Genomic DNA, 25169 nt, shown 5'->3' on the forward strand with positions numbered 1-25169 from the left:
AAGAAAGTTCCGATCATCAAAGTTTATTATTTATTTAGAACAAGAGGTCTCTCCTCCTCCCATACCCAAAAATCTCATTCCTTGGCCTGACCATGAATTAACTATGGCCGCAACCCATAAAAAATAATAAAAAACAACAAGTGCCAAAAGGGCACTAGTTGGGAGCAGTGCGGTTGCCGAGCTAGGGGCTCATGTGCAAGAAGTTATCTGCCGCCATCTGCTGACGAACCACTTACTTGTTGGATTTATTGGCTATCAACCAGCGGCACATGCCAAGGTCATTAAGCCAATGTTTCCTTTTTATTTTATCAATCTAGAGAAGGTCATAAAGTTTTGTCTCCCTTAGAAAAGTGATTACTTTACTGATTATTTTTTCGTTATCTGATAGCAAGTTTATGGTGGTATAATTCATGCTTTTTATATATAGATATTTTTTTTAATTTTGTCTTTGTTGGTTGTATTTTGGGCAGGTTATGAATATGTGTTCTATTGACAGTATTGCAGGTGGTGCATTTTGGAGGGAATTTTTTCTGAATATAGGGAGTGAGGTGGGTTAGTCTTGTGGCATTGACCCTGACTCGGGCCAATACCACCTCCTCCCTTCTATTTTTTTCTGTGGGCTGTGTCCTATTGTAATTTTGTTTTTATTGATTGTGAGGTCGGTCCACTCACTCTGCCACAGGAGATGGATTTTTGCTTTTATAAAAGAGACAAAACACCTGAGATCTGTGCGGACATTGCCAGGCTCCATATCACCAGTCGACCCGGCTAGTTTGTCAGCCTGTTCATTGCCATGGATACCCGAATGTCCAGGTACCCATATCAGCTTGATTGATTTATTGGCACTATGTAATTTACTAATGATATTACCCTGTATTTCATTTTTGGTGGTTTCTAAGGATTTAATTGCTTTAAGTGAACTTAGTGAGTCTGAAAAAATGACTATTCTATCGTGGGTCGTCGATAGCGCAAAATCTAAAGCTTTATCTATTGCAAAAAGTTCAGCAAGAAATATCGATGTATGATTCGGCAATCGAAATCTCAACTGACATTCAGTCGACCATACACCCGCACCCACACACTCGTCTGTCTTGGACCCGTCGGTATATAAATGAAAAAAGGAAAGATGTTTAATTAGGATCTCTCTGAACCTCTGGCGTACCTTCACCTCCGGCACCGTGGCTTTGGCTGATGGTAGCCAGTCTAAAATGTCTCCCACGGTGCTATATTTGACTGAACCAGGGTATCGATGGTAGAGAGATCTATACTGACTTTATATGTGAGGTCATCGAGTCTATTGCACAGCTGCTTTCCGCCGCGGTGCTGTGGCCCTACCTGCCGGCGCAAAACATCGCTGTTAGGATGATGGGGCTGCCTGGCTATCTTGGCGGCATAAGTCAGCTCAAGCTGGCCGCGTCTAAGATGGAGGGGAGGTACTCCCGACTCTACCTCTAGGCGCTCGGTGCGAGTGCACTTAAGGGCTCCAAGACAGACGCGTAAACACGCATTCTGCACCACATTAAATTCTTTCAGAGTTGAGCTCGTTGCCGAGCCATACACGATTGACCCATAATCTACTTTAGATCTAATCAGGGATTTATATAACATCAGTAAAGACTTTCTATCAGCTCCCCATTTGTGTCCAGAAATGCACTTTAATAATTGAGTGCTTTTTGACATTTATTCTTTAACTGACCAATGTGGTCTTTCCAATTTAATCTACTATCAAAGAGTAGACCAAGAAATTTAGCTGAATTTTGAATGGGTATTGGGTGGTTGTCTAGAGTTAGCCTGATGTTGGGCTTTCTCCTATGGGTAAAGACCACTCCACTGACAGAAAACGTTCTGTCAGAAATGAAATTTTGGATAAAACAAGGCAAGTTTCCACGCAATCCGAAAGCATAAAGTTTTCTGAGTAGGCCATGTCGCCATGTCATGTAGTAGGCTTTTTCTATGTCTAAAAATACTGAAATCAAAAAATGCTTTTTGGCAAATGCCTCATGAATATGACTTTCCAGTTTTACTAGCTGATCGAGAGTTTGGCGTCCCTTTCGGAAGCCGCACTGCTCGTCAACTAGTAAATTCCTGGTATTTAAAAAATGCAATAGCCTACTATTTACAATTCTTTCCATGACCTTGCATAAGCAGCTTGTCAACGCAATTGGGCGGTAAGAGAAGGCGGATCTGGGATTTCCCCCTCCTTTCAATATGGGAATGATGTGGGCGAAGTGCCATGAATTTGGAAAAGTCTGGCTTTTCCAAATATCATTGTACACTTCTAGCAACTTAATCATGTCATCATGATTAAGATGCTTTATCATCTCATATCGAATCTCATCGGGGCCTGGGGATGTTCCTCTACAGGCTTCTAGGGCTCGGACAAGCTCATCCATAGTTAGATCTTTATTATAATCAAGGTTATCTCCTGTGGCAAAGTAAATTGGTTGCAGCTCGGCTGCTTCCTTGGTGGTCAGGAATGCAGGATTGTAGTTTTCCGAGCTGCTTGTATAAGAGAACTGCCTGGCGATTGTGTTAGCAATGTCTCTAGGTGAATCATAATTATTTCCCTCATGCAAGATGTTTCTGATTTTTATTGATAATTTTTTTCTATTTATTCTATTAACTGTGGACCAAACCTCTGAAATCTTGGTGTTACTGTTTATCGTAGAGACAAAGCTTCGCCAGGAGTCTCTTTTGGCTTGTCTGATTGTTCTTCGAGCCCTAGCTCTCGCTTGTTTGTAATTGCGAAAGTTCTCGTTTGTAATATTATTATGGAAAAGCCTGTAGGCCCTATTTCGTTCACATAGCGCTCTGCGGCAATCTGGTGTCCACCATGGAACTCTATGCTTAACGCTATCTGTTGAAGTCTTAGGGATGGTTGCCATTGCTGCATTTATAATACAATTTTGAACATTGTTTACTTTATCATCAATGGTTTCTCCAACAACTTCGAGCTTGACGCTCCTTGTGAAGGCGACCCAATCTGCTCTTTTTACGTTAAATTTGGGTGCTGAAGGCGTTCTCGTGGTGTCGCATGAATATTTAATACAAATAGGAAGGTGATCGCTTCCCAACGAGTCGTCAATGGTGTGCCACAGGCACTTGGCTGCTAGTGTTAAAGAGACCAGTGATTGGTCAATAAAGCTCAAATTACCGGTATTATCGTCCACTCGCGTTGGACTACCATCATTTAGAAGGACCAGATCAGAGTCGTTGATCAATTTAACTACTTGCTCACCTCTACCATTCACCCGCAGGGAACCCCATGATGTATGACGAGCATTAAAATCACCTAGGATTAATTTATTGTTTGGCAGACTGTCCTAAATAGCAAAAAGCTCATCATAGATTACCATTTTATCAGGTGGACAATAAGCTGAGCATATAGTCAGATACGTGTTATTGAATTTTACTTTGCATGCGACGTGTTCCAAGGTAGAATTAATCGTCACTTCAGTGAAAGGGAGGTTCTGGTGGATGTACATGGCGACTCCGCCTCCACCCCTTCCCTCTTGGTCTTTTCTACAAAAATGGTAGTTTCTTAGCGATACGACCTCGTCAGACTTTCTTGTAGAACGATAATATCGGAAGCATAGGACGAGGCTAATAATCTAAGGGAGTTTAATTTTGATCTAAGACTTCGACAGTTCCATTGTATAATGATATACGCGTGGATTACGTTTTATGGGGTTTGGAAGTGCCTTGTCCGCCGGTTTTTATTTTCTTTTTTTGGGAGGGAGGCGCCTCCTCCTCTCCCTCGCTTCCCGAGGGCCTCTCTCGGGAATTTTTGGAGATAGTAGCCTCCATGGCCTGCTCCCCTCCACTAGGGAGACGCCCGGCGGAAGATGATCTACCCTTACGAGTAGACCAAAAATCAGGCGAAGTCCTAGTAGGGGTCGCCAGGACTAGAAGGTGCGATCCGGATTGTGATTTGGTATTGTCCTCCTTAAGATTTGCTGGGTTGATTCAGCAATTTCTTTAATTGTTTTGTTCAATTCTTTAATCTGATTCATTAAGTCCTTTACCGTTTCTTTCAATTCTGCAATTTCCTGGTCCTTAACTGCGAGCTGCTGACTAACACTGCTTGCACTGGAAACATTGTTAGTTACTGCTGAGGCGTAAGAAGTATTGGGTTTGCTTGTCAAACCTTCAACTTTCTTCTTGGCCTCACGGTAGCTAACATCGTGTTCTCTCATGTATGCTAATGTCTCAGTCTCCTTCTTCAGGATGCTGCATTCAGCAGAGCCTGACTGATGGGGATCTACACAGTTAGTACACTTGAGTGTCTTTTCCGTGCATTCAGTGGTATCATGGGCTCCAGTACATTTACCTTAAGTGAATTTGTTAGTATCCTTATCAGTGCATCTTAATGAGGTGTGTCCAAATTTTTGGCATCTATTGCAACGCATTGGCTTTTGAATATAAGGTCGTACTTGAACAATCTCATATCCGATTTTAACAGTACTTGGAATCTTTGGAGTTGAAAAGGTCAAAAAACACAATCCGGTCTTTATTCGCGCATTCCCATCCTTCTTGTTCATACAATTTACGTTTACTACGTTTTGGTCATTCATGGCATCAAGAATTTCGCTTTCTTCCATTGGCCTCAAATCCCTGTGAAAGATTACTCCCTTACAGGTATTTGGCCCAACAGGAATAGTTACTTTAACTCTGAGGTCATGAATCTGCGTCAGTTTAAGTAAATCATTAATCTGAGACTTAAATTGCACTTTCACAAGGAGGCTGCCATCTCGCAATTTACGGACAAAATCAAAACTGCCTTCCACTAGACCATCAAGGACCTTCTTAATGATAAAGGGGTTGACATTCTGCAGGGATTGATTTTCATTTACGCATCGAATGTTCACGCACCTTGCGTTCTGGGGAAGGATATCAATTTGTCTTCTGGGTCGGTCATTGGTCGGGGTTCCTTTAGTGGTCAAATTTGTCATAGAGAGTTTTGGAGTCGCCCCTCCTCCTTGGGGAGGAGGAAGGGTAGCCGGGAGATCAATCATACTGGGTGTCGGACCAGGTCCGAACCCTGGGCCAAAGCCCGTTGTCCTCGCCCCCCGCTAGTGGAAGCCTGGTTGCTTTCTCCAGTACCAACTAAGGGATCGGAGTTGTATGTAAGACACCTTCCTACCGCCGAACCTGCCTAGTTCGAGGGACGGTAAGTCAGTGCCCATCCCCCAAGCGAATACAGGAGCTCACAAGGAGACTCCTGTAGGCTCAGGAAAGTCACACGGAAAAATTGAAAAAATTCAGGGGGAGAGAAAAGTTGCGCCCAAAGGACGCCCCAGACTATTGGGCCTCCCTACCCAGGGGTCACAGCCCGTAAGGGCTACCCTGTGGTAGAAGAGTGCTGTGGGTCTGGGGTGGGGGCCGACTACTTCTACTGTAGTCTCGTTCTACCTGCAAAAACAAAGCACTGAAGGTGCAGGCAAAGCACTAACAGTGCAAAAAGTCTGAAAAACAGCGTTTACTCGACTTTAATTTACGAGCAAGACGAGAGGCCCCGGAAACCAGGGTAGCTCTGGTGTCACAAGACTTATTATTAGTTGCTGCTGCGTTACAGAAATAAGGTGTGAGGCATAAAGAGTCTCATACACGAGTGAGACGAACCACGGCCTCGCAGGGGGTTATATTGGCCCCTTTCCAGGGAGGGAGCAAGTGGTAGGTCCTCCAGGGCAACGCAATCTCTTAGCGCTTCCTCCCCGTCGTGACGATAAAGGGGGAACTCGTGTATTTCTCCCTGGAGGGATGGCTGGGGCGAAGTACATCACTACAGTAAGACTGGTCACATTAGGCCTAACTGTCCTGAAAACCCGAAAAACTGGAAGAGAATAAGCACTACTAGTGGTGAAGTTAACTTTGTCTTTGAGTCGGAATTAAAACCAAATACTTGCATTATTGATGATAATGTATGTATTTTCAATAAGCGTGCTGAAGTGATGCTCGACTCTGGTTGCTCTACTGTAGTTGTGAAGGATAGTCTGGTTCCAGCGAATTATAAACATGGGAAACTGATGAAGGTGTATGATTATCTGGGCATTCCTAATTATTTCCCACAGATAAGATGTTTCATAAAGTCGAGATTCTTTACTGGTTGGGTTAATGTCATTGCCGCTCCCATAAAATTTGCAGACATATTAATTGGACCTTTTCCAGGTGTTAAAATCCCACCTGATTCCAAACCTGCTGACGATCCTGATCCTGGTCCTTCCGAACTATCTGAAGATCCTAACTTATCCCTCCCTAACCTTTCGAGTCGATTGAATAAGGTATGTAATGACATTCGTTCTGGTGATCCGTTATTAGAGGTTGTCATGGGTGTGGAGACTCGTGCTATGACAAAGAAATCAGACGAAAGTAAGCCTTTGAATTGTATCGCAGTGTCACAACTTGACATTAATAAAAGCAATGTAATTAATGCACAGAATACATGTCCTACTTTGAGATCAATTAGGGAAAAGATTAACAGGAAGTATATGTAAAGGTAAGAACAGAAGAGTAATATGAACTGATTGGAGGATTAATTTGTAGAATCTGTTTGGATAGCAAATACGATTATGAAGTGGGTGAAAAGCAATTGATTGTTCCTGAAATTTATAGAAGTAAAGTACTAAGCCTTGCACATGACTCATTGACAGGTCATTTTTCACATAGGAAAACTAACTTTTTTTTCTGGCCTGGAGCAGCTGCAGATATTAAACGCTATTGCAGATCATGTCACATATGCCAAAAAGTTGTGCACAAAGGCAGTGAAAGAGGGTGCCGATGAAAACTGTTCCCGTCATTTCTGAGCCTTTTTCACGCGTTGCTATTGACCTTCTAGGCCCTATATCACCTTGCTCTGACCGTGGACATAACCGTGGATATTAACTATGATAGATTATGCTACTCGTTTCCCCGAAGCTGTCTGTCTGAAGAACATCGATACTGTGACGATTGCAGAAAGTTTAGTTTATATATTTCTCTTGGGTTGGCATTCCAAAAGAAATCTTATCGGATCGCGGTACGCAATTTAGATCAGATTTGATGGCCGAAATTCATAGATTACTGTCCGTTAAAGCTCTATATACAACGCCGTATCATGCGTGTTGCAATGGCGCGGTTGAACGCTTAAATGGAGTCTTGAAAGCAATGATTAAAAAGCTCTGCTCTGACCATCCGCAAGACTGGGATAGATACCTTCCTGCTGTTCTTTTTGCTTACAGAGAAATCCCGAACGATTCGTTGAAGTTTTCTCCGTTTGAACTTCTTTATGGTAGACAAATTAGAGGTCCACTTACAATTTTGCATGAACTTTGGTCGAACGATGATATTGAGAGTGAAGTAAAGTCTACGTATCAATATGTGACTGATTTAAGATCTAGATTAGAGGAAACGGCTAAGTTAGCCGTCTCTCAAGCTGAAATTAGTAGCAAGAATTATAAAAGCTATTAAGATCTAAAATCTGGGAATCGTAAGCTAATGATAAATGATAAGTGCTTGTACTCTTGCCAACTAACCACAATAAAATGATTATGCAATGGAAAGGGCCTTATCCTGTCATAGATGTTAAAGATAATGGAGTAGATTATTTTATAAAAGTTCGTGGGAAAAAGTAAATTATTTCACATCAATATGTTAAAGCGGTACTACCGGCCCGATGAATCTGCGCTTAAGAAAAGCAGAATGGTGAATGTGTGTTGTAGATGAAAATGATAATGGAGGTGAAACCATTTATCTTGAAATGGCAAGTAATGACTCATTAAATATAGGAAATTATCTAAGTGTACAGAAAAAGCATGATATAAATACTCTTATTTCTGAATATCCTGATGTATTTACAGATAAACCAGGGCGTACAAACTCTATAGAGCATGTGATCAAGCTTGAGACAACTAAACCTGTTTGTAAAAAGCCTTATCCCATACCATATAACCTAACTGATGTATTCAACAAGGAAGTTGATAAGATGCTTGAGCTTGGCATAATAGAACCATCTGTGTCACCTTACTGTTCACCTGTTGTGCTTGTAAGGAAACGCGATCAAAGTTACAGATTTTGTATTGACTTTCGAAGTTTAAATGACATTACAATTTTTGACTGAACCGATGCCCACTACAGATGAAGCTTTAGGTAACTATAGAAATTATTTATATTTTACTAAGGTAGATCTTAAATTACGCTATTGGCAGATCCCCGTCTGCCGAATCCAAGGTTTATACCGCATTTTCAACTAATAGAGGTCTTATGCAATTTGTGAGGATGCCATTTGGTCTTAAAACAGCCTGGAAAGTAATCTTTGGATTGAAAATAACAGATTGTCATTGTAATTACAATATTGTAATTCATAATTTTAACTGGTTTGAACATTTACAGGATCTGAGGAGTTTGCTGGATAGATTACGTTTACATGGCTTAACAGCTGGTATAAATAAGTAAGTGCTTCCTTGGGTACAATAAAATAAATTATCTTGGAGTTGTTCTTGGAAAAAATGTTATTGAACCACCTGAGGAGAGGATAAAAGCAATTCAGTTAATGCCTTTACCAGAAACCAAAAAGGAGCTAAGATCGTTCATTGGCACAATTTCCTACTATAGAAAATGCATCCCTAATTTTGCTAACACAAGTGCTCCTATGAACAAGCTATTAAAGAAAAATTCTAGTAATAAACTGAATTGGAGTAATGAACAAGTTTCTAGCTTTCATGAACTTAAATCTAAATTATATGATAAACCTTAAATCTAAATTATATAATAAACCAATCTTGTCTTCCTGATTACACAAAGACGTTTTATTTACGTTGACGCCTCTGAGAATGGTATAGGGGCCGTTTTACTGCAAGAACATAATGGAACAAAGATGCCCATAGCAAGCAGGAAGTTACTGGATAGAGAGAAGAAATGTTTATCAATTGTTTGGGCTGCAAATAAATTTAAGACTTGCATCTATGACAAAGACTTTGTTTTGGAGACTGACCTACAACCCTTGGTGTACTTCAGAAATATGAAAAACTCAAATGGTAAATTAATTTGATGGGCTCTGGCATTGCAAGGTTATTCCTTTAGAATTCATTATATAAAGGGTAAAGAAAATGTTGGTGCGGATATTCTGAGCCGCTGTGTACAGTAAATGTTATATTATGTGACTTAAAATATCTAGATTTTAAGCTTGGTTAAGGGGCAATATTATCACCATAGTATCATCGTTATCATAATCACTAGCATTGTTGTAAATGGATTATATAACAGGTTTACTCATTTTAAACCTATCATGTATGTTATGATGAATTGTGAAGAACAATGAAAAGCAATATTTAAATATCTAGAGGAAATAATTGCCTTATTAAATATCGATAATCTTAATAAACAATTTATATTGTAACCCCCGTATTTGTAATGCGCATGCCATAGCTGTCATGTTGCGCTGGTGCATATAGCGTGGCAATATTGTAAGTGCATACAGCATATTCATATTGTATTTCTTATTTTTTACAATTGTTGTATTTTTGCCACTACAGTGTGTTTTTTGTAAATATGAGGTGAATGATTGCTAATCTTTATATAACCCCTTTTTGGAAGTGAAGAATACGATTAAGCTAAAAGTGCAATACTACGAATGAGCAATTACCATATTAAATGAAAGATCCTTTTTTACAATTGTCATAATCATTATCTTCATTATCATTACCAGTATTATCATTATCAATATTATCATAGTTATCATTATCACCACTATCATTATCATTATTATCATTAATATTGTCCCTACTTTTATTATCATCATCATGATGATCATCACAAGCAATATCAACATCATTAGCATTGTCATTATCATCAATATTCTGTCACCATCCTTATTATTTCATCTCTATTATTATCATCATTTTTGTCATCTTTTTTCAAAACCAGTATTATTAATATTATTGTTATTACAACAATTGCTATTATTATTGATGATGCTATAATTTTTGTCATTATCTGTATTTTTGCTATGATCATTATCATCATTGTATTTGCTACCGTTCTTTTTCTAATTATTTATAATCATTATTAAAATTATCATTATCACCATCAATATCATTAGCATTATCAACACTATTGTCATTATTATCATTTCTATCATTATCATTATTACTAATATATATTATTATAGTAATCACCATTATCATCATCGGTCATTATCATTACCATCACTATCAGTATCACCATCACTCACATTAACTATCATTATTATCGTGATCATCATCATTGCAGTCATTATAATATTATTATTATTAATGTTATTCTGATCATTACAATTTGATTTGTGAGTAGAATACCTAAAGGCAGGTGTACACAAAACTTTACTGAGAAATAGCGTTGGTTGCCTGTGACCACTGATCAGTTACTTCAATTTTGGTAGAAATCCTCCAGGTAGACGAGTGCATTTGGTGGTCGATCAACCTTAGCAAAAGAGGGACTATCATAGCAACGAATTTTTAACTTGCTTGCCAAATACGTGAATCACCGTCATCACAAGCACTAGTACCATTTTCATTATCATCACTGCTGTTATGAATGCTAATACTTGTATTACTATGAAGACTCTTGTTATTATAGTGCTGCAGTTATTTTGTTGATATTGTTAACACTAAAAGTGTTGCTTTATTAGTAGTGTCATTATCACAACCATTATATCTATTACAACTACCACTTTTATTTCATTATCCTATCATTTTCATCATTATTAGTATCACTATTGTTATTATCATTAACATTATCATTATTAGCATTATTATTAACAATAATATTATCATAATTATCATTATCATTATCGTTATTATTATTATTATTATTATTATTATTATTATTATTATTATCATTAATATCAATATCATTATTGTGGATTGAATAATCTAATTTGGTGCGTTATTGAGTCCGTATGGTTCAAAGATTTGTTATATTTTGTTATTGTTTATCTTCCTTAATATAGTTTTTAAATTTGGTGATTTGAAACATTGTTATGCTAATTAAGAGGGTAAACCGCGCTTAACCTTAATTCTCAACTCACTTGTGTATTGTTCTCCTAGAATTTAACAAGATTTTCATATCGACAGAAAAATGTTGACAGCCATTAGGTAGCCAGTCCGACCTGTGTCAGATGAGAAACAAGGTCATTGTTTCAGACTATCATGAAACTCTTTTCCTCTGAAAACCAAAATCGAGAATGTCTAGTCAATCAAGTGCAGATTTTCCAGTCACATTACGTGCCGACAAAACCGGTTCAGTTCTGACAAGAGAGTAAATGTGCTACCTACCTTCGTTGCGTCTCTGCGGGTTTAGTGCTCCCTCTGCCCTGTTTTAAGGCTTTGTGCTTAAAAGAAAACGAGCTGGCATTTACAGCTCACTAATTGGTCACTGAAATATGAGAAACACAATCTATATACTTCAAGTTTGGGGAATTATTTGGGGAACTTTTGTGTTAGATAAATGAGTGAGTGATTTATTTAATTTGGTTTGTGTCCTCAAGATATTTTCATGAGATGAACTTCGCTTTTTAAGTAGCCAAGCTGTTGTAATTGCCTCTTACATGTTTGTATAAGGGAATTATCAGTGCAATGTATTATAAAGATCACCGTTAATATTTTAAGTTAAAGTTAATGTCAGTGATAAAGGATTTCGTGGGCCACATATGAAATGTTGATGAACATTTAGCGTCGCTAATAGGTTAGCCTCTAAAGGCATTAATCTCTGAACAATAAGAGGAAAAATAGTAGCGCGTTCATGCAAACGCACAATTCGTATTTATATGCTGTGCTACCTAAAAATCCACGTCCATGACAGTCCTCTACTGCAACTGAAAAGAGATATATAATAAACATTCCAAAATCACTTACTTATCTTTCCAACGCCTTCGCATGTCGCATCCATCACAACCACAATCCTAAGACTTTTACTTTTTACTCTCTTTTCTTATATGATAATAGTTTAGCAATAAATTGTTTCGATTTTTTATGGACCCATCTATTCAAACGTAAAAAATGTATGCATGTCTGAACATCAGGTATACAATTTTGAATTTATTTTCCGTAGCTGACACTCTCAAAAGGTGCAATATTAACCTATTTCAAGTTGAAATCATGTTCTTACTTCGTAGATCTATACATCTACACAATAAATCCGCAAAATTCATACACAGACAACATCAATGGCAACTATCGCATATCAAGAGTTACTAAATATATTCGACCAATTACTTTCCATGCTGCAGCCACTGTGTTATGAGCAGCTAATCTGCATTGATATGCTATCATAATTATGCAGTATGAAACACCAGTACGGGATAGGGCGCGAATCCAAGCCGCCCGAGTGACTACCACTGTTGTTTGTTTAACCCGAGAATGTTCTGCTCTGGCATGATGCCTTTCATCCCAGACTCTTGGTTTGTATCCTGTGTTCCAAAGACCACATTCGTCTTTGGTCTATTTCTATCTTACCAAAAATCTCTATAGACAAGTTCAAATGAATTTATCTTGCACTGGTTTTGCAATAACTTTCTAAGGTGTCAGTATGACTGACTTATTTCCTTTTCAAATTGGGTGTTTTGTGTACTTATTTATCTGATAATTTTTCTAATGCCCTTCCAATGACAGAGCTCCTGAACACAACACAAGATGTCGATCTTTCCATGTAACCTGAGTATTTCTTTTTTCCCTCGCTATATTCTTTTTCTAATCGTTTCATTTTCATTATTTGCTCTTTTTTTTTTTAACTTTGATAGCATCTTGCCATTTGTCTGAATACCATGTGTCTGGGATTGATTGACTTTTGAACATAATCTGCCATAGCTTGGTTAAGAGTGTGGGAGTATGAGTGTTTTGAAATCAAATTCTAGGGTTCTGTGCTTTTATTCCGAAAGTGTTCTGATGTTGGAAAAATAAAAACATGGGATATTGACTTTCATATTTTAACAAATGTATGCTTTCTACATTCTGCTTGCTGTTAAGAGGGACATACTTTGCTTAGTTTGGAAGGGCAAAAATATTTGCCAGCTCTTGTTGCCTGTTCCTTATTTGCGAGTTTTATCATGATCAGTTTTTTGTGACTATAATTTTTTTTCTATAGATACAATTTTAGATATAATTAGATAAACAAGATAATACTATGTAAACCCTTGAACCCTATATAATTTGTTTTCTTTGGCCTTGAAAAAAAACTATATTAAGGAAATTCCACTAATCAATCTGCAAGACAATGAAATGTAACAGAAATACCAAAGAGCAGGAAAAGAAAAGTATAATACATGTTATTTCAATTTTTATTAGCAGGTTACTCTATGCTTTTTTTTAAGGTTGATTGATCTGAAAAGATCCAATCACAATCACAGCTTCAAAGCAACATGCAAGACCTTTCATTACTTAATATCCTAATTCTGTATGAAGACATACACAGATAAAGATCTTGTACAAAATACACTTGTAGGATGGTTTTCTTACGATGCACTCCAAATCACACCTGTGAGATAATTACATAGATGCACTCGAAGGTACACAAGAACACCCCTATACAAAAGGGGGGAAATAAACACTAAAGTCATACCATTGGAGAAAGACTATATTCATACAATTCAAAGACAAAACCAGTGTTCAGTGAGTGGTAATACTGCTGCCAACCTGGCTGCTGAAGATGAAAACAACCTATTTCTACTTTAATTCATGATTATCACTATGTCTGGCTTCCCTTAAAATATTGTACGCCACATTAACGCCTCAGGCACCATTGAGAAAACTCTTTACTAAAAGGGTTCTGCTAGCTGGAAATACAAAAAGAAAAAATTTGATCAAGTATTACGGTATTTACCTAATCCAAAATGAAAGTTATACTGTTGTACTGTTTTTTAATAGTCCTACAGGATAGTCATTTTACACTGATTCTAATAAACCTTATAAAAGTGTAATAAGAGCTATAAAATAATCAACTTTGGCATTACCAATCTTTATCATATTCTTCAAACACACACTCATTATATATATTAATGAAAAAAGGAGAAAACAATATAATATAAACTTTCAATCTTTTTGTAGTACCAATTACTGAATACAACTATAAATTTAGGCTAAATATGCAATAGACACATGGAAGGGATTATCATAAATTTCAAATGTAATGCCAAAACAAAAAACTTAAATCTGTACATATTTTGAAATTCTGTTCTATCTGCTTTTTTATATATATAGGTATTATTATTTATTGAATATATGCAGCTTAAAAAATAAAATTCAATGTGTTAAAAACAGTAATTTTGTTACTGGAATATAACAAATACAAACATTTAGTTTTTGATCCTACCCAATAATGAACTTTAAGTATGAAAACAATCACTTGGAAATATTAACAGAAGATCTATTTCCAAAGTAATGATACCCAGCAGCCAATCATTTTTATGTTCAAAAATATATTAATATATTTTCATGGCATAAATTATTCTGAATCTGCTACTCACTCATACTTTTGTAAATATTAACTGCATATCTAATGGTTAATCCTGAACGTGGACTGCACAGTGGAACTTTCACAAATTTGGCTGCTGGATCACTGGCAAAATAAATTAATTTGTATATCTATATATAACAGAGAAAAAGCAGATAGCTTACCACTGATTTCAAGGCCCAAAGAAGTTCAAAATATTTTAAGAAAATTACCCCTATCTGATATGTCCTACAACATGTGGAGCAACGTGCGAGTATCATAGTTGAAAAAAGCTCAAACTGCTTATCAACTACACTCAACATCAGTCTATTTCTCTATCATCACTCAGATTGGATTAAAATGTGAAGCTACATGTCTAGGAATCTGAAGTTTAAAGCTGCATCTAAATAGGATATGATTAAAGGACAGAGGCCACAAAATATTTCCAAAAAAATTTTGAGTTCTGTAATGCCCTACATTTGAAGATAGTATATGTCATCTTTCATTTCTAAAAGATATAAGAAAATATAAACCTGATGCTATAATTTAGAAAACAGTAAAGTATAGTGCTTCTAGAGAATACCCATCACATATTGCTGGGAAAACTTACTCATTTCTATGATAAACTATAACAAAAATTCTATAACCTGTTCTGTCACCTTGTTGCCAAGATTTTAACTGTCTAGCATTCTTCAAAGAGCACGGGACCACAACTTCACACATAATTCTTTTTAAGTGCAATGAAGATGAATGCTTTCGTAACATTCCCCACAATTTTTCATTCTTACTGATATAACCATCACTAGCACACACATTGAGATTACACGCAACATTGTGATCACAGTTCATTCTAGGGAAACATTCACCAATGAAGACCTTCAAGGCACATCATTTTGACAATAACTGATGCAGTTCATCAATTATCACATGTGAACAACTGTCTAAATAAAGTATGGAATGATGGTATCTACAAAAAGGTAATGATACAAAAAAATAAAGTACATTAATGAGAAAAGCCAAGCTCTCTGGTATTAACAAAGATAATATAAGATGATACTTCTGCAAATAAGATCTGTGGCTATATCTCAAGTCTACTCTTTCTGATCAGCCTTGACATTCATCTTCTCCATCTCTTTGGTGACATCCTCTGTCACCTTGTCTAATTCCTTAGTGTCGCCCTCCTCTTTCTTTTCAACTTTTTCCTTACTATTTTTGTCTTCTTCCTGGTCTTCAATTTCTTCTGCCTCTTGAGCTGCTACCGTTGCTACCGTCACAATACCACGCGCCTCATCAAATTTCTCCTTGAACAATCGGGCATCTGTAGTGGGAGAAGTATCAATAACCATGTGGGTACATGTAAAATCTAAATTTTGATACAATATTGATCTTCATTTGGGGAAGGGGAGGGGGAGAAGCAGCAGGAGGAGAAGGAGGAGGAGATAAGGAGGAGGAGGAGGAGATAAGGATGAGGAGGAGGAGATAAGGAGGAGGAGAAGGAGGAAGAGGAGGAAGAGGAGGAGGAGGAGGAGGAGGAGAGGGAAGAGGAGGAGGAGAAGGAGGAGGAGAGGGAAGAGGAGGAGGAGAAGGAGGCAGGGAAGTGGAGGAGGAGGAGAAGGAGGCAGGGAAGTGGAGGAGGAGGAGAAGGAGGCAGGGAAGTGGAGGAGGAGGAGAAGGAGGCAGGGAAGTGGAGGAGGAGGAGAAGGAGGCAGGGAAGTGGAGGAGGAGGAGGAGAGGGAGGCAGGGAAGAGGAGGAGGAGGAGGAGAGGGAGGAGGAGGAGGGAGGAGGAGGAGGAGGAGGAGGAGGAGGAGGAGGAGGAGGAGGAGGAGGAGGAGAGAGGAGGAGGGAGAGGAAAGAGAGGAGGAGGGAGAGGAGAGAGGAAGAGAGGAGGGAGGGGGAAGAGGAGGAGGGAGGGAGAGGAGAAGAGGAGGAAAAGAGAGGAGGAGAAGGGAAGAGGAGGAGGAGAAGGAGAGAAGAGGTATGGTGGAGAAGGGTTGGTGGTGTTGAGAAAGGTGGAGGAGTGATTGGTGAGTGTTGTTTGTTGGTGAGGTGAGGAGGAGGAGGTTGGGTATTGGTGGGGGTAGGTGTTGGTTGTGGGGGTGGGTAGGTTTTGTTTTGGTGGTTGGTTTTGGGTTTGGTGTGTGGTTGGTGTGTGGGTTGTGGTGTGGTGGGTTGGTGTGTGAATGGTTGTGGTTTGTTGGGTTGTGGTGATGTGGGTTTTTTGTGTGGTTTGTTAGGGGGGGTTGTGGTGTGGTTTTGGGGGTGGGGGGGTGGATTGTTGTTTTGGTTGGATTGTGGTTTGTGGTGGTGGGTGTTTGGGTTGGTGGTTGTTTTGTGTGGTGGGATTGTGTGTGGTTGGTGAGTGGGTTGTGTGTGTTGGTTGGAGTTGGGTGTGGTTTGGTGGTGTGTAGTGTGTGGTGTGGGTTGTGGGTTTTTTTTGGTTGTGGGGTTTTTGTGGTTTGGTGTTGTTTTGTGTTGTTTGGTGTTTTGGTTTGGTGTGTGGTTTGTGTTGTGGTTGGTTGTTTGGTTGTGGGTGTGGTTTTGTTGTGGTGTGTTTTTTGGTTGTGTTTGGTTGTTGTGTGTTGTGGTTGTGGTGGTGGTGTTTTGGTTGTGTGGTTTGTGTTGTGTGTTGTGTTGTGTAAGTGGAGGTGGTGTTTGTTGTGTGGTGGTTGGTGGTAAGTGGTGTGGTGTTGGGTTAAGTGGGGGTTTTTTGTGGGGTGTTGTGTAGTGGTGTGGTGTTGTGTTGTGGTTTTGTTTGGTTGTGGTGTGTAAGAGGATGAGGTGAAAGAGATGTGGAGATGATGTGAGAAGGATTGAATGGTGATATGGTGAGAGAGAGGAGGAGGTATATGTAGAAGAGGTCTGATTTGGTACTAGAGTAGGTATAAGAGGATAGAGGAGAGGAGGAGAAGAAGTGAAGTGGAGGAGAGATTGTGTTTGTGGTGGAGGAGGAGAAGAAGAGGTTGTGTGAGGAGGTTTGTTGTGGAAAGGAGGTGAGGAGTAGATGAGTAGAGGAGGGGAGGAGATGAAGTGAGGGGTTAGAGTGAGGTGAGATGAAGAGAAGTGGTGGAGGTGGAGAATGGTTGAAGTGGAGAAGAGTATGAGGTAGGTGAAGAGGATGAGAGTAGTGAAGAGGTATAGGAAGAGAGAAGAAGTATTGTGGTTGAGGAGAGAAGAGTATGTGGGAGGTGGTGAAGTGGTTGAGGTGGAGAGATGAGAAGAGGAGAGGAAAAAGAAGAGGAGGAGGAGAAGAGGAAGAGGAGAGGAGAAGAGGATGAGAGAGGAGAAGGAGAAAGAGGGAAGTGGAGGAAGAGAGAGGAAGAGGAGGTGAGTATGGTTGTGGTGGAGTAGAGTTGTGGAAGGAGTAAATAGGTAAGTGAGTGGGGGGTTTGGTTGAGTGGTGGAGATGAAAGATGTGTGTGAGGTTGATTAGGAGAGGGAGAGGGAAGAGAGGAGGAGGAAGGTTTTGAGGAGGTGGTGAGGGTTTTGAGAGGAGAGTGGGAAGATGTGGAGGTGGAAGGAAGATGTGAGGAGTGAGGGATATGATGGTGGTGGAGTGGGTTGAGTGGTGTGAGTGTGTGGTGTCGTTGGGGTTTGGTTTGGTGAGGGTTGTTGTGGATGGTTGGGTTGTTTGTTGTGTGTGGTTTGGTGTTGGTGTGTTGTGTGGTGGTGGTGTTGTTTTTTGGGTGGTGTTTTTTGGTGGTGGTGTTGTGGGTTTTGTTGGTGGTGTTGGTTGTGTGTGTGTTGTTGTGTGTGGTGTGTGTTTGTTTTTGGTTTGGTGGTGTGGTGTGGGTATGGTGGTGTGTGTGGTTGTGGGGTGTGGTGTGGTTGTTGTGGTGGGAGGTTGGGATGATGAGTGGTTGTTGGTGAGGTTGTTTTTTGTGTTGTGTTGTGTTGTGGTTGTGGTGTGGTGGTGTTGTGGTTTGTGTGGTATGTGGTGGTAGTGGTGTTTGTGTTTTGAGTTGTTTGTTTTTGTGGTTGTTTGTGTGGGGTTAGATGGGTGTTTGTTGTTAGTTGTGTGTTTTGTGTTTTTGTTTGTTTGTTTTTGTTTTTTTTGTTTTGGGTGTGTGTGTGTGTTTGTTGTTTGTGTGTATGTTTTGGTTGTGAGTGTTTTGTTTTTGGGTGTTGATGTGTGTTTGTTTGTATTTGTGTGTGTGTGTGTGTGTTTTTTTGTGATTGTTTGTATGTTTTGTCTTAAGGGTTAGTTTTTTTTTGTGTTTGTGTTGTTTTTTGTTTTTTGTGATATTTAGGTGTTTTATTTTGTATGGGTGTTGGGTGTGTTATTTTTGTGTTTTTTTTTTTTTTTGTGAGTTGTTTGTTGGTTTTTTTAAGTTGAGTGTATTGATTGTTTTTGTGTGTTATTGTGTTTTGTGTGTGTGATTTTTTGTGTTTTTGTGGTTATGTTGGTGTTTGTTTTGAGTTGTGGTGTGTGTGTTTGTGTATGTTGTTTTTTTGTTTTATGTTTTTTTGTGTTTTTTATTTTGTTTGTGTTGTTTTTTTGTTTTTTTGTGTTTTATTTTTTTTTTGTGTGTTTTTTTTTTTGTTTGTGGTTTGGGTTATTTTTTTTTTGTGTGTGTGTGTTTGATTGTTTTTTTGTATAGTTTTTTTTGTATTGTTGTATTTGTTATGGTTTTTAGGTTGTTGTGTGTTTTGTGTTTGGTGTTTGTGATTTTGTTTTTTGGGTGGGTGGTTTGTGTTTGTTTGTTTTTTTTGTTGTAGTGTCGTTTGTGTTGTTATTTTGTTTTGTTGTTTTTTGTTTGTTGTTTTTTTAGTTGTTTTAAAGAGTTTTTTTTTGTTGTTTTTTTTTTTTTGTTTGTTTTTGTTTGTGTGGTAATGGATGGATATGGTATGGGATTTTGTTTGGGAGAGTGAGTAGTGTGTGTTATTTTTGTGTTTGTGTGTTTTGTGTATGGTGAGTGTGAGTTGAGTTGGAGAGAGTAGTAGATGAGAGGAGATAGGAGTGAGAGAGTGAGAGGAGAAGTGGAGAGAGAGAGTGTGAGTGTAGAGAGGAATGATGGTGTTGTTTTGTGTTGTGGTGTGGTGAGGGAGAGGGAGAGAGAGATGTGTGTGTGTGTTTGTTGGTGAGTAGTGAGGAGTGGGGTTTTGGGTGTTGATTAAGGGAGAGGGAAGGGAAAAAGAGAGGGAGAGGTGTGGGGGGTGGTGGGGGGGGGGGGGGGGTGGGGTGTGTTTGGGGGGGGGGGGGGGGGGGGTGGTGAGAGAGAAAAAGAGAGGAAGAGAGGAGAGGAAAAAAGAGAGGAAGAGAAGAAAAAAGAGAGGGAGAGAGGGAAAAAGAGAGGGAGAGGGAGAGGGAAAAAGCGAGGAGAGGAGAGGGGAAGGGAAGGAAAAAAAAGGGGAGAGGGAAGGGAAAAAGAGAGGAGAGGGAAGGAACAAGAGGAGGAAGGAAGAATTTAAAAGGAGAGTTATAAGGAGAGGGTTTTGTTTTATGTTGATGTTAGCTCATTGATATCTCAGTAGTGATGATATGTTGTTGTTGTTTGGGGTTTTGATGGTTTTTGTTGGTGGTGTGAGTGGTGTGTATAGAGGTGAAATATTTGTTTGAAGGTATGTGAATGTTGGTGTTTTGTTTTTTTGTTTATAGAGAAGGAAGAAGAGAAAAAGAGGATGAATGAATGTGAGGGAAATAAGGAATAGGAGAGGGAACAGGAAAGGAAGAAAGTATAGTGTTTTGGTTTTTAAATATTTATTTGTGAAAGATTGAGATAAGTGAGTGAAGATGTGTGGTTTGATTAAAGGATGGAGTGAGAGGAGAAGAGGAGAGGAGAGGATTGGAAAGGAAAGGAAAAAAGTAGAGAGAAAAAAGAGAGGAAGGGAAAAAGAGAGGAAGAGATAAAAGAGAGTGAAGGAGATGGAAAAAAGAGAAGGAAGGAAAATGAGAGAGAGGAAAGAAAAAAGAGGGTAGGAAAGGGAAAAAAGAGTGAGGAAAAAGAGATAGTGATAGGAAATAGAGAGAGAGTTATTTTGGTTTTTGTTAAAGAGAGGAGAGATTTATTGTTGTTTTTGTTTTATTGTGATTTTAGTTATGTAGTAGAGATTATGTTAAGAGATAGTTTTTTTTTTTATTGTTGTGGTATTGGAGGGAGAGGGAGAGGGAGAGGGGGGGAGGGCAGAGAAAGTGGTAGAGAGATTAAATATCAAAATGAATCTTAACAGTTCACATACATCACAATAAGCTAGGTAAAGGGTACCAATACTACACATTCACACATCAAGTATCCTTCAGTAAATACTGTATGTTTTAATCCTAATCATAAGTTCTAGAATATTTACACTTCCATAACTTACGAAAAAAATGTGTAAAGTGACTTACTCTCAGCATTTGCAAATCTGATTGCAAAGAGCTCTTGCTTTGGTTCTTCATCAGCAAAGTCAGCTGGAACAGACCAAACCCAAGCCCTATCACTGCCACAGTTTGGTTTTAGCTCCATAAAGGGTGTGATGTAGTGGTTGGCACGGATCTTCAGCGTTTTGTCTTGTCGCATCAATACACGACACTGCGCAAACATCAAATTAAAAAAATATTTAATGTAAAGAAAAGCATAAAGAAAGCAAAAAAGAAGCTACATTTAAATACAATCTATTGCAAACAAAGGGTAAAAATCGAAAAATATTTGTATATAATATAAAAATTACATCCACTAGTATAAACTGCCCACCCCCCCCAGAAAAAAAAAGAACTTTACATATCAACTGATATATAATAATGTGATTATAGGCATTCCTATGAATACAAAATCACACAAACACACACAAACCCTTATACAAACATTATATATATATATTTACATAATATATATACATATATATATATATATAAATATATATATATATATATATATTAAATATATATAATATATAAATAAAAATATACATAAATATACATAAAAATATATTATATAGTAGATATAATAAATATAAAAATAAAATATAGTAATATCTATAATATATCTAAAAAATAAATATATAAAATATCTACATATATAAATATAATGTAAATAAATATATATAAAAATATATAAAAATAAATATATAAATATATATAACTAAACCAAAAAAAAAATGAAAAAATATATAATATATTCAATATACAAACTATCTAAATACAATAAATAAATAAAATATATAATACTATTAAAATATAAATATAAATACAATCTAAAATATCTATAACATAAATAAATAAAAAATAATAATATAAAAAATACATAAATTCTATATATAATCATACTATTAAAATGCTAAATATATATCAATATAAAATAAAAATATAAAATACGATAAATAATATATATATTACAATAAATATACAATAAATACAAATCTATACATAACTATATCAAAAAATACTCCAAATATATTAACAAAAACAAACAATATAAATTCTCTGCACAATCAATAATCTATAATAACTAAAAACTCCTAAAAAACTAACAAAATTCACAAAACCAACAATAAACAAAAGAACCATAAATATAACACTAAAACAAAAACTCACGAACTCACAATCTAACAGCTAACCCACTAATCAAAAAACCTCAACACAAAAACAAACAACATATCCCAAAAAAAACACCACATCTAATATCACCACTAACAAACAACTACCACAAACCAAAACACAACAACACAACCCTGACACAACAAATACACACTTACACACTAAAACCTCACTCACACCAACAATAAAACCCAATCAGTAAAAATACACAAACTCCACAACACACTCACACCAACAACTCAAGAAACTTCATACAACAAACAACTCATACACACAGTACACCTCACACACTCCACACCACATTACACACCACACTAACTCCACCCACAAAAATCCACTTGAAACAAAGTCAAAACACTCACTCAAACCACCCAAACAAAAAAAAGTACACTGACACATCTATAAACACCCGCTCAAACACCACACACACCATAAATAAAACCCTAAACACACTCCACCACTAACTCTATAACACCACAAACTAACAACATCTCACAAAACACACTCAACCATATCTAATAATATAAAACAACACAAACAATAAACAATAAAACAAATACAAGAAAATCAACCTACAAAAACATACAAAAACTGATACAAAAATAAAAACAAAAACTAACCAAAAATATACTAAATAAATAAAAAAATAATAACAAAATAACTAAAAATATAAAAATAAAAAAATAAATATCAATATAAAACAAAAATAAAAATATATATAAATACTAACACACAAAAGAAAATATATCTAAAATAATATAAAAATAAAACTCAAACTCTATAAATAATAGATAAAAAGTAATAGCACAAAAATAAAAGAAAAATATCTAAAACTATATAATAAAGATATATCAATAATATATCAATAATACGAAAACTATCATATATCTATAAAAATATATCTATCTATCTAACAAAAAAAAAAAAAAACTAAACAAAAAACTTAAAAAACAATGACTACATATTAATATAAATCTTAGCTAAAAAATAAGATACATATCTAAGATATAATAAATATGAGAAAAATATATATAGAAATATAAATAAGTAAAAATACTATAATAAATATAAATTACTAAATCAAAATAAAACAATAAAAATATATATATAACAGAATATCAAATAAGTAAATATATAATTATATATATAATTATAAATAATGTAAATAAATATATATAACTATAATAAAAATGTCTATATAAAAGTAATATATCAAAATATTAAAATATATATAAATATATATATATAAATATATATATATATATATCATATATATACAATATATACATAAAGAAAAATAAATAATATATATATAAAATAATATATAGCTATATATGTATATAGAATAAAATAAAATAAATTTATATAATATATAATATAAAATAAGTAGATAATTTAATATAAATAAATATGAATATATATATATAATTTAAATTATATACATATTATATAAATTATATTATATAAATATATTCTATAAAAATAAACCATATCTAGTATAAAATAAAATAAATATATAAATAAATATATATAAATATATATATATATATAACTAATATAAATATATTAAATATATACATATAAATATTAAAAATATAATAAATATAGTATAATATATATAAAAATATATATAAATATATATATAAAAAAAATATAAATATATATAAAAATATATATATATATAAAAATATATGACAAATATAAAATATATATATATATTATAAAATATATATATATATATATATAATTATACATAGATAATACTATATATATATAATATAATATATATAAAATTTAGAAAATTATATAATATATAAAAATAAATAAATATAAATATAACATATAAATATATTATATAATATAAAATATAATAATAAAGAATAAATATATATAATAAAATATCTTAAAAATATATATATTAAAAATAATATATAAAAAAAATATATATATATATATTTTATATATATTATATATATATATATATATAAAAATATATATTATATATAGATATTATAAAATATAAATTATAAAATATATAAATAAAAATTTAATATATATATAAATATATATAATTTAAATATATATATAATTTTTATATATATTATATAAATATATATATTTTATATATATAATATATATAGATAAATAAATATATTATCAAAAAATATATATCTAATACATATATATATATAAAAAAAATATAAAACATTATATAATAAAAATAAATATTAAACGTATATATATAATATATATTTATATATATATACAATATATAAATATCATATATAGATATAATTATATACAAAAAATATCCTAATATATATCAATATATATATATATATATTATCATAAATATATATATATATCATATATATAAATTTTAATCATATATATATTTAATCATATATAATATTCATATATAAATCATATATAAATCAAATATATATAAATTAACTAACATCTATAAATATAAAAATATAAATATATAAAAATAATATATAAATATATAGTAAAAAAATATAAAAATATATATATAAATATATATATATATAAAATATAATATATATAAATATATATATCTATAATATAGATATATATATAAATAAATATATATAAATAATATATATATATACATATATATATATCAATATATATATATAAATAATTATATATAAATTATATATATAATAAATTATATATATATATAAATCTATATATATATATAAATAAATATATAAAAGATAAATATATATAAATTATATATATATAAATAATATATATAAATTATATATATAATAAATCTATAAATTAATAAATAAATATATAGTAATATTTATATATATATTATATAGAATATATAAATAAAAATACAATATATATATATAAATATATAAATACAATATATATAAATATATAGTATAAATACAATATATATATAATAGTATAATAAATACTATATATAATATATATATATATAAATACTAAATATATATATATATATAAAAAATACTATTATAATATATATATAAAAAATACTATATATATAAATAAAAAATACTATAAAAAAATATATAGTAAATATATAAATATATAATATAAAAATAATATAAATATATAAATATATATAGTAAAAAGCACTCTAAAAAAATAAAAAAAACTAACTAACTATCTATATATCTAGTATAAAAAAAAATCTAATAAAAATATATAAATATC

General features: G+C 34.4%; 1 protein-coding gene across 3 annotated transcripts in view; it reads right to left on the reverse strand.

Annotated features, from left to right (window-relative positions):
* Positions 1 to 13272: 13272 nt before the first annotated feature.
* The window catches only part of LOC122258691 (ran-specific GTPase-activating protein), a 27122-nt gene continuing 15225 nt past the window's right edge, over positions 13273 to 25169 (reverse strand). For all 3 annotated transcript variants that reach the window (XM_043024791.2, XM_043024789.2, XM_043024790.2), the window contains exons 4-5: positions 20766 to 20949; positions 13273 to 15757 (exon numbers count right to left, since the gene is read on the reverse strand). In XM_043024791.2, coding sequence (XP_042880725.1) covers positions 15531 to 15757; positions 20766 to 20949 — 411 coding nt within the window. In that variant the 3' untranslated portion in view covers positions 13273 to 15530. The remainder of the gene's footprint in view (positions 15758 to 20765; positions 20950 to 25169) is intronic.

This window comes from Penaeus japonicus, unplaced genomic scaffold (genome assembly GCF_977035675.1).
Source record: "Penaeus japonicus unplaced genomic scaffold, GWHDUDI00000001_assembly GWHDUDI00000028, whole genome shotgun sequence".
NCBI classification, from domain to species: Eukaryota; Metazoa; Arthropoda; class Malacostraca; order Decapoda; family Penaeidae; genus Penaeus; species Penaeus japonicus.